Here is a 16,174-nt window from a genome sequence, read left to right as displayed (position 1 = left end):
CTGAATCAGATCATCTCAGACACACAATCAGGATTCTTAAAAGGACGTTCAATTCACAATAATATCCGGTTAGTTCTTGATCTGATTGACTATAATCAATTAAATGAAGATGATGGCTTCATTTTATTTTTGGATTTCTTCAAAGCCTTTGACACGGTTGAACACAAATTTATGATTCAGACTTTAGAAATATTTGGATTTGGACCTAATTTCACAAGTTTTGTTCAAACAATCTATAATGATACAAACAGTGTAGTTATTTTACCAAATGGTATTTCTCCCAGGTTTTTAATTAACAAAGGAATTAAACAAGGTTGTCCAATTTCACCGTTACTTTTTATAACAGCAACAGAAATGTTATCAATACTTATTAAAAACTCTGGTTTCGGTAAACTCAATGTTCTGGGAGAACAGTTAGCCATCATTCAGCTGGCAGACGACACGGCCATATTCATGAAGGACAGTCATCAAATACCTGAGATCATTCAGACCGTGGATTTCTTCTCTAAAGCATCTGGTTTAAAACTAAATCTCAGCAAATGTGAATTATTGCCAATTCACCATTCTGATCAGTCAGTAATTCATAACATTCCTGTTAGGACTGTTGTGAAATATCTTGGTGTTCATATCACCAAAGATAGCAAAACAATGGAGGAAATGAACTTATGGAAAACTTTAGAAAAATGAAAAGCCAATTTAAACATGTGGTCACAGCGAGACATTTCTATTCTGGGCAGAGTGTTTTTAACTAAATTAGAATGTTTATCCACATTCATTTATCCAGCATATTCACTCCCAATTCCTAAATCTGCAAGGAAAGCAATAAACCAGGCCAATTTCAACTTCATCTGGAAAAACAAAACCCATTACATAAAAAAGGAACAATAATTCAGGATTACAGTGCAAGTGGACTTAAAGCCATAGACTTTGAAAATGTGGATGGTATGATTAAAATAAATTGGCTTAGGTCTTTTCTGCAAAATGAAAGAAATATTTGGTTTCATATTCCTTCAAAGATTTTCTCTCATCTAGGGGGCATTGAGTTGCTTCTAAAATGTGACTTTGATTACAGAAAACTTCCTATTAAACTTTCTACTTATCATCAGCAGGTGTTACTGTACTGGAAACTCATATACAAACATAACTTTAGTCCACACAATACTCCCATATGGAACTGTCGGTATGTTTTATGTAGAAACAAATCTTTATTTTACAAAAATTGGATTGATAACGGCATTTGGTCATTACTACATATTATGAATGACAATGGAAACATTATCTCATTTGAAACTTTTTCCAGTAAGTTTAAATTAAATGATAGAAAACAATACAACAATGTGATCAAAGCAATCCCTCAGACTTTGATCCAAATGTCCTCCAGTTTGGTTCAAAATGTTCAAGTTCAGCTTCCATCTCTGTTGTTTGATGGTCGACCTGTTCATTCAAAACTTCCAAACTCATTTATACGATCTTTATTTGTTAGAGAACTGTTTCCAACATTTGACAAAAATCATTCTATGTCACAGAATTACACAAGAGAGGAAATAAGCAAGTTAAGGTCTCACTTCATTAAATATCCAATTTTCCCTAAATACAAAGAAATCCATTTTAAAATAATGAATGCAGTCTATCCGTGCAAAGAACTGTTACACATACGTTTTGGTTTTCCAGAAAATAACTGTTCTTTTTGTGATATAAATATTGAAACACTTGATCAGTTGTTTTTTGAATGTATGTATGTTTATAGTTTTTGGGAGGATTTCTTTTTTTGGTGCTCTTCAAAGTTTCCCTTTCCTATTTCTATTCAATTACAAAAGCACATTATATTATTTGGAGTCGTTTTTTTGGTGATAATCTATTTGATTTGACATTCAATACCTTGTTAATTTCTGGTAAATTTTTCATTCACAAGTGCAGATTCTTAAAAACCAAACCATTATTCAATACATTTCTTAAAGAAATCAGTTTATATTTTAAATCTCTGACATTGATGAAAAACAAAAATGCAATAAAACAGCGTATTTTCATTGAAGATCACAATCCTTAGTACTGTAAACTACAATTCTATATATTTTGTTTTATTTATTTATTTTCTTTTCCTTTTCTCTCTCTTTTTTGTGTGTAGTTATTATGTGTATGCTTAAAGTTCAAATAAAAAAAAAAGTAAAAAACAAATAAAAAAAAGGGTCAATGGAAAATATGTGCGTCACTTCCGCAAGCCATTTACGCAACTTCCGCTAACTTCGTTAGCGCGCCATTAGGTTAAGCTGTAAAAGTGGCGCCTGTCGACGGTCCGGTGTCTTTGTTCTTGTTTGTCTTTCCTCGTTGGTTTCTCGTTCGTCGTTTTTGTCACTACTATGGCCGATAAGATGAGCATGTCTCTGGACGACATTATCAAAATGAATAAAAGAGAAGGCCGCGGAGGAGGAGGATCGTCCGGACGGGAGAGGGGATCCGGTCGAGCCGGTGGATCGTCGCGGCCGCCGGGTCGCGGTCGACAAAGTAACTTCAGCCGCGAGAGGACCAACAGACCCGCACCGTACACCAGGGTATGGACGACAGCTAACACACACGCAACAACCATGTGGTTGAAACTAACTTTGTTTTGTGTCTAAATATTAGCTGGTAACACGTGCGGCTAAGTTTGGAAAAACCTCCGTTTTTGGGTTCAATCGGAAGTAATGATCGGGTCAGCAAGTCAATGTAGACGGGATCAGTTTAGCTGTAAAAAGTTTCTTTAATCCGATCTGGTGAGTTTCTGTGTTTCCGCTTCCTGTAGCAGCAGATGGAGGCGAAGCTTCTCACCTCAAACGTGCGAGAATCTGACGTGGAAGGAAGAATTTATCTTCAAAGTCGTTTATTATTTCACACACAGTGGGGGAAACGTCACAGGCAACCAATGAAATGTTGGTTCTGCTCGTAACCTCTTCACATAGGAGAGATTTGACCCACCAAAAGTGAGAATTTAAGTTTTCTGGCTTTTTTGTTTTTCTTTTTACAGGAGGAGCATGAGATTAGGATAGAGAAGCATAGAGAAGCTGCAGCAATTGTACAGATCTGTTGTGAGGAAGAAGCTGAAAAGTTAAGATCTTGATCTACTGGACGATCCTGATCCCGAAATATGAGCTGTAAGTCATGAAAAAAGGACAAAACTCGGGATAGAAGTGGCCCAAATCACCTGGACCAAGGCTATGATGAGGAGGAGTTTGAACACCTGGGAGTGCAAAGGAAATGTTCTGCTGATGGGAAAACCTGGAAAATCACAGGTGGTCTGGATACACCTTTACGTCCTCCTTGTAAGGCCTGATGGGGGAAATCCAGGACCTCCTGCTTCGACTGCTGCCCCCATGACGGTTTAAAAGGCCCTATATCTTGCTATTCTTTAGCCTTTCAGAGTACACTATATCTATATAAATATGATAAAACGTTACTTAAGAACGATTTTTTAAAGAAATATGATTTATTTCCCTGCCCATAAGTAAGTCGACTCCATCTCTGAGGCTCCGCCTTTCTCTCCGTGTTCGTTCCGCCCATTTCATGCTATCAACCTAAACCCGGCCTACACGGCTTTTTACCCACAAAAACAAACATCCAAACTTTTCCAAAGATGGTTGTGCATATAAAATGAAAGCGTTTAGCTGATCACTACTAGCTCCACTGAAAAAGTGGCTGTGCGTATTAGCCTGGGGGCGGAGCTGGAAGTGCAGACTTCCTGGAAGGGGCTGTTCCTCACTTTGTGATGTCACTATGTGAGAATCCACTCATTTTTGTGGATTGGGAGGGGCTGTTGCTCAGAGCGCAGCTTTGAGAGGAATACTCAGAAATGCATAAACGAATCACAGAACACCGCCTTGAAGTTTTTTATAGCGTGTAAAGAAAATTATAATACACTTAAAAGCTCAAAAAAGACGATTTAGCATAATGTAGGCCCTTTAAAATAAGGCTCAGAGATTACGTGGATCTCCACTCCATTGTAGGAGTTTCTGCTCTGCTTTTTGCTCACCCTGATCGTCTTTTGATCGATTCTGAAGGTGTTCCCAGGGGTCTTTCTATCATAATTATGCCTTTTGTAGCCCAAAAAAAAAAAGTTCTCGGACAAAATTTCTGCACAAAACACAATTTTCATCAGAGTGGGTCTTTGAGAATAAATGTTTAGAAAACAAAATGTTTCTGATTGCAAAAGAAACACTAGAGAATGCAGGAAGCCGCAAATTTCAACAACAAAGGTGCAAAATATGACACAGATGAAACCAAAAAAAAAGCCCCAAGCAGCTTTGATGGTAGTTGAGGCTCAAGAAAAACTCCAGAGTTGCAAAGTGACCACAAAGAGGACAAGGTGCACCGAACTTAGCATGGCGTACAGAGCGATGGTCCGCGTTCACATAAATCCCTTTCTTCTATCCCCAGCCGAGGGAGTTGCCGGACAAGTGGCAGCACGACATGTTTGAGGAGCATTCTCGTGGGCCGAGGGCCCAGAGTCCAGAGGCAGACGACAGCTTTGGGGGCAGCAGCAGCAAGCTGCTCATCTCTAACCTCGATTTTGGAGTTTCTGATTCAGACATAAAGGTAAATCCCGTCCAGCCCGGGGTGTCCGTGTGTAAACGCGGCACATCACTCACAGGTGGTCGTTTGCTTTGCCTCTTAGGACCTCTTTGAAGAGTTTGGAACTTTAAAGAAGGCATCGATACACTACGATCGCTCTGGTCGTAGTAAAGGAGTCGCTGAAGTTCACTTTGTAAATAAAGCAGATGCCCTCAAAGCGATGAAGCACTACAACGGCGTCCCGCTCGACGGTGAGTTTCACTGCGTTGTCTCCCGTTGGATGTCGGTGGAGAAACTCATCAAACGCCTTCGTGCTTTCAGGTCACCCCATGAAAATCCAGCAGGTGGCCTCAGACGTCGGCACGCAGAGGTCAGATGTGCCGCCGTCACTCGGCAAAGAAACGCTCGACTGATGAGATGCATTAAAAGATGTATTTTTACGTATTACAGCTCAAACAAAGGCTTCGACCGAAGCCGGCTGGGCCAGCCCCGCTTTGAACGGCGGCCAAGGGGGGGCAGCTCTGGTTTCAGAGGGGGGGGCAGCTCAGGCTTCAGAGGCCGGGGCAGAGGCGGTGGAAACAAACCCCCGGTGACGGCAGAGGAGCTGGACGCTCAGCTGGATGCTTACAACGCTCAGGTGAGAGCGCAGGCGCGCCTCTGTCATGTCCACCAGCGAAAGCGCTCCGGCTTATTTTCTCTGTGGTCTCTTTCAGTGCCAGATGGACACCAATTAAAGGAGCTGGAGGATCCAGCGTCTAATTTTTAGGTCGCCTCATGGACTTTTGATGAATCTGACTTAATTCCAATTATGCTTTGAAGCCGTTTCATTGAAGACCAATAAGGTCCATTATTTTTATTTTTTGTATTTTTATAGTCCAGTTGGTTTTGAGCAGATGTTTGAAAAGTGAACTTTGTAAAGTCAACAGTTTGGCTCAAACCTGCGTTGCTGTTTTCTTTTTTTTTTGGTGACATGAGTCTATGACGTAACAAATGGTGTAAAATATATTTCCAGGGTTTCTGTCATTTGGTACTGTACACTTCATTTGTGAACCTGTTAAGACTTTTGTATATAAATGCAATACTGTGATTATCTTTCTGAAGACGTCTTTCCTTTATTTTGTCCAATCCGTGACGTGTCACGTTATGCCTGTGTGACCTGCTTCACGTTTTACATTAAAGCATCAGGAAATTTTGTTAAATATTCTCCTCTGGGGGGCTTTAAAAAACGAATCAGTGGATCCTGTGAGGAATAGAAGGGGTTTATATGTTCTTAAAGGGCCTATATCATGCAAAGTCAAGTGTTTTAGCTTTTAGTGGATTATAATCATTCCTCGAGCAAAACAGGCCCGTATGACGTGTTCCCCATGTCATAAAGTAGAAACGGCCTCTTCCAGGCTGACGCACACCTCCACAGAGCTAGAGGTGATCGACCAAACATTGTTAATGCTCATCCATCTTTGCAAAAGTTGTTTTTGTGGGCGAAACGCAGACACACTGCCGAGGCCGGCTTTAGGTCGATGTCATGAAATGACCCACACGAAGCGAAAGGCGGAACATCAGAGATGGAGTTGCCTTACCTCTGGGCAGGAAATTTAGCTGCAAAATTACCTCATGTAATAAAAAACGATCGTTCTTCAGTGTCCCAAAGGTATTAAATGAACATGCATGGATATAGTTTGCTCTCCAATTAAGCTACAACTTTTGTTAAACCCAATTGACGTTGATTTTGGAAAACTCCAGTCTGTCCCGCTTCAGGATTTATTTTTGCTGTCCACAATTCAACAAAGGATGTCACAGACTACAGATTCTACAGTAAATCCTAAAGCAAAGGTCGTACAGGAACAGCATTTTTACGATTGTATCAATATTAAAACATTCACACACAATAAGTTACAATGATCAAGCAAACATAAGAATATATCTTCAGCAACCAGAATCTCACAGTCATCGAGAAAGAGTTTTTGTAAAGACCCACTAAAAAATTGTGTTTTTAACATGTGCTTGTGGCGTTTTTCTCAAGATAGATGACATATATGTATATAAATTAGTCTAAAAGTTTCATTTTTCAAGCATTTCTTCATCAGAAGCAGAAGAAAACATGCTGTTTGAAATGGGGCCTTTTTGTGATCTTTAAAATACATCTTTTCTTTTCCTTGACTGAGCTGGAATCTGGCTAAAAACTCAAAACTGGATGGCTCTGATATTGCCCGCCATTTTTGTTGCACCGGCAATGCTAGGTTGGGTGTGGGAGGGGCTGTAAGCTAGCGTGTTGGGTGACGGGGAGTGGGGGCTGGGTTGCTCCGTCACAACGGTCCCAGCTTCCACTCAGGGAAGAATTTCTAATGAACTACTGCCGTTCTGCACAATTATCCTAGAAAACAACTTTTTTCTTCTTCTTGTTTTGTTAAAAATCGTTTTAACAATTGTTCAAAAGATGATCAGAGTGGGTCTTTAAACCATTGAAAGCTTTTAGAATGTAAAACATGTTGGGAATGTGCTTTAAAAATAACTTTGCAATCTAGATTATAATGGATGGTTCCCTTTGTTGGAGGGGCTGAGCCCCCCACAGGTGGAAATCCTCAGACTCGCCCCTGCCCGGTCGGATGGTGAAAACTTTGCGCAGCCGGCGCGCGGGGCGGCGCCGTTTCTTTCTTCGCCATACTTGCACAAACGCTCAGATCAACGAACGCACTTAAAACCCTCCTCGGCACCGCAAAGTCCCGGCTTCTTTTTTTATTTTTTAGAATCAAGGTAAGCGCTTTGGTCATTGCAGATGAAGCGGACGATAGGCACGTGGCAGATGTGGCGCGTGCGGTTTAAGTGGAGAAAACATGTCATGCTAGTGCTAGCCAGGCTTTAGCCGCGGCGAGCTAGCTTTGCTGGATTGTTCCTTCAGATTCTGCTAGCTCCCTCATCTTTTCCTCAGACCCACCCTGTTGAAGAGGGACGACGCCTATAAAGTTACAGCAAATGTAAAGAGGTGAAGCGGGTTATTTCCTCAGACTAGTCGATAATAGTGATTTTTGTCAGTACATTTAATATAATAATCTAGAAAAATGTTTTGTCGAATTTCTGAAAAACAACCCGGTTCGTCCGGGGGCAAACGGATTTTGTGCACATCTTCTTTCTTTGTCTTAATTCATATTTAATAACGACAAATATGACGGTAGCGATGCATTTAGGGTTGGTTACCGGAGCCAAATGTTTTTCCATTATATAGTTTTGTTATATGGGAATCACGAAGCTTTCTTAAAAAAAAAAAAAAAATCAGATTTTTTTTTTTTAAATCACCAGATCGACATTTTTCTGGACAAATTTTAAATTTCCGTACACAATTCATACTTGAAATTCCTATATTACATTGACCCCAAATGAAATGTGAAACAAACTTTTATTTCAAACATAAAAGGCACTTTAATTCAAATCTAAACTGATGATAAAACGATGAGTTGAAATCGTTTTTCTGGCAGGTTTCTCAGTTTCTGGTCTCATTTACTGAGCTTTTTTGTTCATAAAACTGTGGTAGTTTCCTCCAAAATGTGGCAAAGTTTTAAAATAATGACTTCCTCAGAAAGAAAGAAAAAAAGATGGAAAAGCTGCTTACTAGAATACTGATTGAATGACCCTTTTCAATAAGAAGAAGCAGTGGATTCAGTGCTGTTATGTAATCCCGTTACTCCCCTCCTTCCTCATCCAGCATCCCAGTGTTTATACATTCAATGATGCTAAATATTTCAGCTGTATAATTCTACCATCTGTTCATATCAAGGAATAAATCAAATGTTCAGTTTCTGCAAAGATATTAGCTCCTCTGCAATGATGTGGACAATTGACCGTGGAATAAGAACACCTGAAACAGTGAAAACATACTTCACAGTTTTTACCGCTGAAATCTCTTTTATGCCTTTTTGTTTGGTCTAAAATCTGGATTATGGTTATTATTTTAAAGAATGCTACTAATAAACTGGAGGAAAATAACACTTTTTTATTCAAACTGATATTACTTCTCAGTCTTTTTTGGTGTTGTGCCATCAGATCAACTTCCTGTACAAATGTGTTCATTTCTAGGTTTTAGGTCATGGTAAATAAACAGAATGGATAGAAATAGATAATTACTGCCAATATCTGGATTTTGGACAATCAGCTAAAAATTATTGGAACAGTTTTTTTTTTTTTAAATCATGGATTTGGATTGAATGCACTCATGGAAATGTTGAACACTGTTTTTCTATTATTACTGCATCTACAGAACTTAAATGTTTGAATGGGCTGTTATATTAATTATGTGGATTTAGTATTAAAACTCTCCATTTTAATTTAGCGAACCTCTGTGTTGTTGTTTATTGTGAAGTTAGGGACAGATAAATGTAGCTTTAGGTGCAGGAGTAACATTTGACAGGATTTTTTAGAAGACACCGCTGTACTGTTTGACTGAAAATGACCAGTAAAAATCGCATATGAAATGAACTTCATCCTGAGTTTATCGTCCTGTTTTTCCCACAAAGCGTTTAGGATGCAAACAGAACTGTTCACAAATAGGACAAGCACAGAAAAAAGCAGATTTTTAAGAATTTAGTTGCTTCAATAGTATGAATAACCAGTCCTAAACAAAGCTTTTCCTCCTTTTGTTGCTTGCCGAGGTTTTAGGAAAGGAAATCTTCCCAGCAACACCCTTTGGACAACACTTCCATGACAGAACAGCAGCTGAACTGAACTCAAATCTAGGAACTAGTATATTTTTTGGTCTGATTTCCTCGTACTTCTTTAAAAATGTTGTTTTTAAATAAACGACACTGCTTTGCTGTTTCAAGCTAGTAGAAAACAAAGAAGTGAAATCCATGAAAACAGAATTTAAGAGACACAAACTCTCCATAAGTGGCTGTTATTGTCTGCTGACTGTAATAAATGGTGAATGGAAGATTTTCCTTTTTCCCACGACCCAAATCCTTTGTGTGAAACGTCCAAAACCCAGAGGAAGCGGGTTGTTGTCATGTGATGCAGGATGGCGCAGAAGGAAAACTCGTGCTGAGGGCATCGTTTCAGAGAGCTAGCTCGTCAGCTACGTAATTAGCATTTTAGCTGTTATAGTCAGTCGGTCGAGTCATGAACCTGAATAAACCTTTCCACTCACGCCTGAGCTGATCCTCCCGCCGCCATGCTTCTCTCCCCCCCCCAGTCATGGCTGAGGATGACGTGACTCCGGAGCAGCTAGCAGCCATCGCCGCGGAGAATGAGGAGCCGGAGCCCGTCAACTACAAGCCGCCGGCCCAGAAGTCAGTGAAAGAGATCCAGGAGCTGGACAAGGACGACGAAAGTCTGCGCAAATATAAAGAAGCTCTGCTCGGCCCCGGGATCAGCGAGGCGGGTAAGACACGACACGCGTTTGTGTTGATGGGATGGAGGGAAACACTTCTGCCCTTTCATCAGGAAAAATGGCAAAAAGCTCAGATGTAGGTTTTATGTATATGAATGTTGCTTATGAATCAGCCACTTCTTGTAGTTTTATACTTGGTTTTATCTTGATCAGGGCTTTAATATTTTACAAGGTGACTTGAAACCGCGCTAACACCTTGACAGCCTGTTTCTTTGCAGCAAAAATGATTTTTCCCCTTTTGGCATCATTTCCAGTCATGGTGGCTCCGCCCTCCTCAGGTCACATGACACTTTTAATGATACTGTGAGAATCTGAGCCTTTATGGCCAAACTTTTTAAAAGATGCTTATTGAGCAAAAAGCTCCTGGCTGTTTTTTGGGCTTTGCACTTATTTTTTTTTTTTTTTTTGAAGGCTCTGCAGCTCGTTTGCTCAAAGGTCCAACGGTCAAGCTGTTCTCTGACACAGAGAGTAAAGGCGTTCCCCTTGTGGGACTGAGAATGACACAAGTTTAAATAAAACGCAGCGGATCAGCTTACAGCAGAGCTGCTCTACATTCAGGTCCCCAGAGTTCGGGCCCTTCAGAGGCTCTGGATGCTGGTCCTAAAAAACCAGCTCTCTCTGTAAAAATAGAAATGAGGACAAACCTCCGTCCAATTATTTAGAAAGCAGACTCGTGTTTAAAAGTTGAAGTTTTGTGAGGTTTTTTCTTGCTGCTCTTCTGTCTTAATGGTCATCCTCGTTGTTCTGACCAGCTTTGTTTCATCGTTTAGGGATCATGAGTTTCTTAGATTTGTTCTGTGTTAATATTTAACCGTCCTCAAGCTTTCGCCATCCCCTCCGGGCTGATCAATATCTGACTGATGGAGATCCAGTCTGGTTTTTCTGGTGCCTCACGTGACCCATTTAGGATTTTCTGAGGACTGTGTGTTGAGATGAACGGGTTGAGGTGGTTTCTGGGTCGTCTGGGTCGTCGCCTTAACCCCCTGAATACTGTCATTTGAACCCCTGGTAGTGTTTTACGATGAAATGAGAAGATGAAAAGTCTCCAACTTTAGTTTTTTTGTGTTTTTAAATCTTCGAACAGGAGAGCAGTTGTGGAGCGACTGCATTCGCCTTTTCTCTGTTAAATGTTTGCATTTCCTGCTGAAGTTTTTCCTTGGAAAGAAGTGGCCTCTCTGCTGCTCCTCCTAACCTCGGGTCAATCTCCAGAATTCCTCGCTTCATTGTTTTTTTTCCAGACGTGCATCAGTTTCTATTGTTTAGTGAGCGGTGCACGTTTCCTGAACAAAGCTGAGTGAAACTTGAACAGATTTTTTGGGTTTTAATCTGCAGTTTAACTTCCAAACTTTCAACTTCCTAACATGTTTGTTATTAGACAAAAAGCTGTAGTTTGTTTCTGTTTTTGAGAGCATCTGAGCATCTGTTTCTTGTGTTGTGCCGGGCCCAAAATACAGCTAAAAATGTGTTGGGATTATTTTATGTAATGTCGAGATTTAAAACAACCAGACTGGATCAGAAGAATCGGAAACCAGTTGAAAAACCGTGAAATGACTGTATTAGTTGCTTAAACTTTCCTTTTTCTCTCTCATTTCACCTCAGATCCCAATGCTCCCAACGTCCAGGTGACCCAGATGACTCTGATCTGTGAGACGGCTCCAAACCCGCTGATCCTGGACCTGCAAGGTGAGTCCGGTTTCAGGAATGAATCCCGCCGTTCATGTCCTACCGAACCGTGATGCTGAGCGTGACAGAACGCCGCTGTGGCGCCTTCTCGGTGGCTGCTCTTTGCCTGTCCTAAATGTGGAGACTTTTTCAAAACCTTCTGGCTTAAAACACCCGATCCATCAGAACCAGAACTGAAAAGAAGAAAGCAGAGCTTCTGCTGGAAACCTGCTAAACGCTGCACATATAACCATTTAAAGATGGCGGCGCGCACAGACGCAGCGGCTCTGTGCTCTCCCTGTAATTTTGTTGTACATGTACAATGACAATAAAGATATTTCATTTCAAGATATTTCCTGAAAACAGCCGTTTGTGACACAATTTTAGACTTAGACATGGGTTAGCATTAAATAAGAACGACAAATATTCATGAAAAATTCATATAACCCACAAACTGCAAACATTTCTTCTGTTTTTTTTTTCAAAATGCAGTTTGTTTTCTTTATACTAAATGCTACTCAGCTAAATAATCCAGTTTTTTTTGTTTGTACAAGTGAGCAAAATAAAAGTACCTGATCAGGTGTGAACATCAGAGTTTCAAAATAAAAGGTTATTTTACGCCAGTGAAAACTATTGACTTTGTTGTTAAAATGTCAAAAGTGTGTCAGTGATGGATATGTGCGACATGCAGTTCTGATGAATGCAGCTCCAAATAATAACTGAAGATCATACGCAGTTTAATACATTCATTTGGATCCAAAGTCACATCTGTTTATTGATTTCTGTCTCATCAATAATTAAAAATGAAAGGAAATTGGCAGTTAGTGGATAAAAAATTATAATTTTTACACCGTTTGAGCAAAACATGGACATATTTTTGATGAAAATGTCATGTTTTGTCAAAAAGACCAACAAAAAATTCTGTTATGTCATTTCAATTTCACACTTTTCAGTGTAAAAAGGTTTGTATGCTGACCCGAATAGACAGAACAAACATTTATTTTGTACAAGAGAGAAATTCAGCATTAAGAATCCAAAGTCCTGAATGTAAGTGTTTTTAAGACAATAAACTATAGTTCTAAGGCATTTCTAACAGAGGAAATGTTGATGCACTAATAGAAGTCTGGCTTGTTTTTAGCATTTTTATGCTACTGTCATTTCTCGGCGCATGACGTTCTGTGACCTAGAGGTAAACGTGCTGCAACAGTCGGATGTTTTTGGACGTGAGTTTGGTTGTTCTGCTGGACGGATAAAGGCGAAATCCATCAGAAAAAGCCGAAGGAATCTTCTCCACACGAAGCAGCATGTTACAAATGTATAATAATAACTTTACTTTTGTGCTTTTTACAGGTAATCTGGAAGCTTTTAAGAAGCAGGCTTTTATACTGAAGGAGGGAGTAGAATACAAGATAAAGATCAGCTTTAAGGTGAGCATTCATGTGATGTTTGTTCAATTGAGATGTTTTTTTTTTTTTAATTAAGCTGTTTAAAGTTTTGGTACTTTGTGTTTTAGTTTAACCCAAAAAACTCCAGTTCAGTACTTGAACTGAGGAGGGGGAAGTTTTCCATCAGTAAAAAGGAATTTTAGGTTTGCTTCATTTCAGTCAGGAAAGCTGATTTGCTGAAAAATAAATGCAGATTTGATCGTTATTTTTTATTTTTCCCTTCTATAGCATGGGTTCTTTTATTATTGGTAGAAAGTAATGTACAGCCAGGAGCAAAATCTTTTCTTTTAAATGGAAAAACTTGTAGTTTATTTAGTTTTCTGCTGAATAAAAATGTAAAAAAACTAGTAATGAGTATCAGCTTGAATGCATTTAGCACAGAAATGTTTCAATTATCTTTTTGTTCTGAGTTGAAATATATTTTTCATGCTTTGAGCCCAGCAGAAACAAGAACTCTACCATCTTTTTCCGGTCTAAATCTGTGTTGTTTTGTGCTTTACGCTCTCACAATACTGTTGTTAGTTTCTCTGCCAAAAACATTTGCTAAATAACACATCATTGTTTTCTTGCTCAGGTAAACCGGGAGATCGTTTCAGGACTGAAGTACGTGCAGGAGACGTACAGGAAAGGAATGAAGAGTGAGTAGAAACTGTTCCTCCTCTGAACACGAACCTCCTGTGTGAGGTTCCGAAGCATCGGCATGGTTCTGCCGGTTTGACTCCTGTTAGTTAACAAAGTCGATGACTGTGAGAAAAGAAAAGCCCTGGAAAAATAAGGAAGTTGAGTTTCATTTGGAGAAGCTGAAGCCTTTGGTAATGAAACAGCAACAGGAAAAAGCTGACGCGTGTGTTTCTCTTCTGCGCTGCGGCGGATAAAGTCCACTGTGTTGATCAGCGTTGCATAACGCTGCAGAATGAACACTTCCTGATTCAGGACTATGGTCTCCACAAAGGAAAAAACCTGGGAAACGGCTGTAGGCCTCGTTTCTAATCCCGTTTCGCAGTGGAACCCTCTGAAGAACCTGGTTCTCAGAGCTCAATCTAACCTAAAAACTATGAGGCAAATCCATTGATTGTATATAAGAACTGGACTGAGTGACCCCTCCCCCGCTGGCATTCCAAACAGGAAGTACCCGCTGGCTCCAAGAAGCCAAAATCCCATCAACTTCTATAGAGAAATAAACAGCTGTTACTCTGTCATTCTATTGGTCAGAATAACCATGTTTTTTTTCCATGTGCTCGATAATATTTAAAAAAATAAAAAAACATGTCACGGGTCAAAATGATTGACTGATTTCATGAGCCGGAACTGAACCATTTTCTGTTAGGGGTGTACATAAATTTGAGATGTTTGGGGTGAACCTGCCTTCTCCTAAAGGCTGCAGGACCGGCCCAGAAACCAGGCGACCCAAATCCAAAAGCAGGTGAGCGCAGGTCATGGATGGACATTGATCGTCGTGAATACTAGTACTAGCAGCTTTACTGTGTGGTACTTCAGGCTTTACATCAAGTAGCTTTAGTCTGCATCTCTACTTGCTTAGCTTTCCGTTGTCATGGTAACTGATCTGCTGCCTGTCCCGCTGCACTGGGCGCTTTCTGAGGCAAGTTCCCCACATTTGATGTCAATTGAGAGGAGCTCTGCAGCTGAAGATGTTTCCGCGGCGCCCAATGAATGACCGCCGTCTTCCTGCTTCCTTCGACAGTTGACAAAACAGACTACATGGTGGGCAGCTACGGGCCACGCGCCAACGAGTACGAGTTCTTCACCACGGTGGAGGAAGCGCCCAAAGGCCTGCTGGCCCGTGGGCACTACGTCATCAAATCCAAGTTCACCGACGACGACAAGCACAACCACCTGTCCTGGGAGTGGAACCTCAACATCAAGAAAGACTGGAACGATTGAAAGAGGCCTTTGAGTTCTGAAGGGGGGTGGGTTGAGAGGGGGGGGTTGGTGTCTTGAGGATGTTTAAATTCCTCACACCCGCCACCCCCCCCACGCACACTCCCATAATTCTCCTCCCATTCCCGCCCTCATCTTCACCGTGTCTGCCTTCTCAATTTTAAGTTGCATCTCATGCCTTCGCCGCCACCTCAGTGTCTTAACGCCCCCCCCCCCCCCCCTTGTCGGCAGTAGCAGCCCCCCCCTCCTTCATCATGACCCCCCTGTGCATCCGTCCCTCCCCCGACTAAACCGTGCCATGTAGCACCATGAAGCCCACGCTTCGGTTCAGTTCGTTTTTTTTCTCCCCCCCGCTGCTTGAAGAGATTAATCCCGCCTCCTCCCTCCTCGCCGCCTCCCCTCCGGTTGTCTTCCTGTCAGTATGAAGTCCACGTGGAAAAGCAACTGTACAATCAACTTTAGTTAGCTTTATTTTTTTTTTTTTTTTACATATAAATATAACCGTATCCGTGGACGTATAGTGTGATTGTATTCACCTCATCAGCTGTTGTGTTCACCCCCCCAACACTATCTTTTGGTATAACCGATAAATGCCTTGTAACGGTTCCCAAATGTATCAACCCCCCCTCCATGTGCTTTTTCAAATGGGGGAGGAGCCAAAGCGAACAAAGGTTGGAAAGTTTCCAGACAGCTGCCTTACGCTCAAACTTGTGCCGTCAGGCAGCCTGCAGGGCTTTCAGCCGACCACCACACGGAGCCCGCCACGGTCTGACCCCCCCCAGGCGTAAAGGCTGTCTGGTGCTTCGAGGGGCTGAATGTCCACATAATTAGGCAAACGCTTTTTCCTTGTCCTCTGCCTTAACATGTCGTTACTTCTACCCTCATTTCATGCCATCAGAAGGTCCCAGGTGAAGGGGCGTCGCAAAGAATCCGAGGAGGCGGAGCCAGGCACCGCCCGCTGCTGCTACTCCCAGAGACCTCGGCGGTGTCTGGACTCGGAACCCTGAGCCGGTCCTGGACAGCGACCCGCTCTAAAGGGGTCGCGTGACACTACCAGAGGAAGGCCCCTCAGCTAGAACTCGTACTGTACCTGAACCTATAGTAGCTCTTAGCTTGTTCCCATAGCGACGTATTCCTGTGACATACATTCCTTCACGTTGTACAGTTTCTATGCGAACGCTGGCATGCTGGTGGGGTTGTATATTCTTTCATTTGTGATTGCTCTTCTTAGTCAATAAAGATTTTGCTCAAC

The 16,174-nt window shown here is 41.3% G+C and overlaps 2 protein-coding genes across 3 annotated transcripts; both read left to right on the top strand.

The window, feature by feature from the left end:
• Positions 1-2,219: 2,219 nt before the first annotated feature.
• Positions 2,220-5,642, top strand: LOC101175372 (THO complex subunit 4). The gene is made up of 6 exons (XM_004065546.5): positions 2,220-2,549; positions 4,408-4,566; positions 4,646-4,793; positions 4,864-4,912; positions 4,993-5,179; positions 5,256-5,642. Exons 1-6 carry the CDS (start codon positions 2,358-2,360, stop codon positions 5,274-5,276), a joined length of 756 nt encoding a protein of 251 aa, XP_004065594.1. The 5' UTR covers positions 2,220-2,357; the 3' UTR covers positions 5,277-5,642.
• A 1,508-nt stretch (positions 5,643-7,150) lies between these two features.
• LOC101174723 (rho GDP-dissociation inhibitor 1) lies at positions 7,151-16,173 on the top strand. 2 transcript variants are annotated; one of them, XM_078947425.1, is made up of 7 exons: positions 7,178-7,293; positions 7,469-7,522; positions 9,719-9,907; positions 11,516-11,599; positions 12,929-13,005; positions 13,598-13,661; positions 14,726-16,173. In XM_078947425.1, the coding sequence occupies exons 3-7, from the start codon at positions 9,721-9,723 to the stop codon at positions 14,923-14,925; spliced, it is 612 nt and encodes a 203-aa protein (XP_078803551.1). In that variant the 5' UTR covers positions 7,178-7,293; positions 7,469-7,522; positions 9,719-9,720; the 3' UTR covers positions 14,926-16,173. The 2 variants fall into 2 exon arrangements, with proteins under 2 accessions (XP_020563221.1, XP_078803551.1); XM_020707562.3 differs by lacking the exon at positions 7,469-7,522 and having other exon boundaries at positions 7,151-7,293.
• Position 16,174: the final 1 nt, after the last annotated feature.

This window comes from Oryzias latipes, chromosome 1, assembly GCF_053564925.1.
Source record: "Oryzias latipes strain Hd-rR chromosome 1, Olatipes_Hd-rR_3.1".
In the NCBI taxonomy this organism is placed as follows: Eukaryota; Metazoa; Chordata; class Actinopteri; order Beloniformes; family Adrianichthyidae; genus Oryzias; species Oryzias latipes.
The sequence above is the reverse complement of the archived record's forward strand: the minus strand, read 5'-3'. Positions and strand labels throughout refer to the sequence as shown.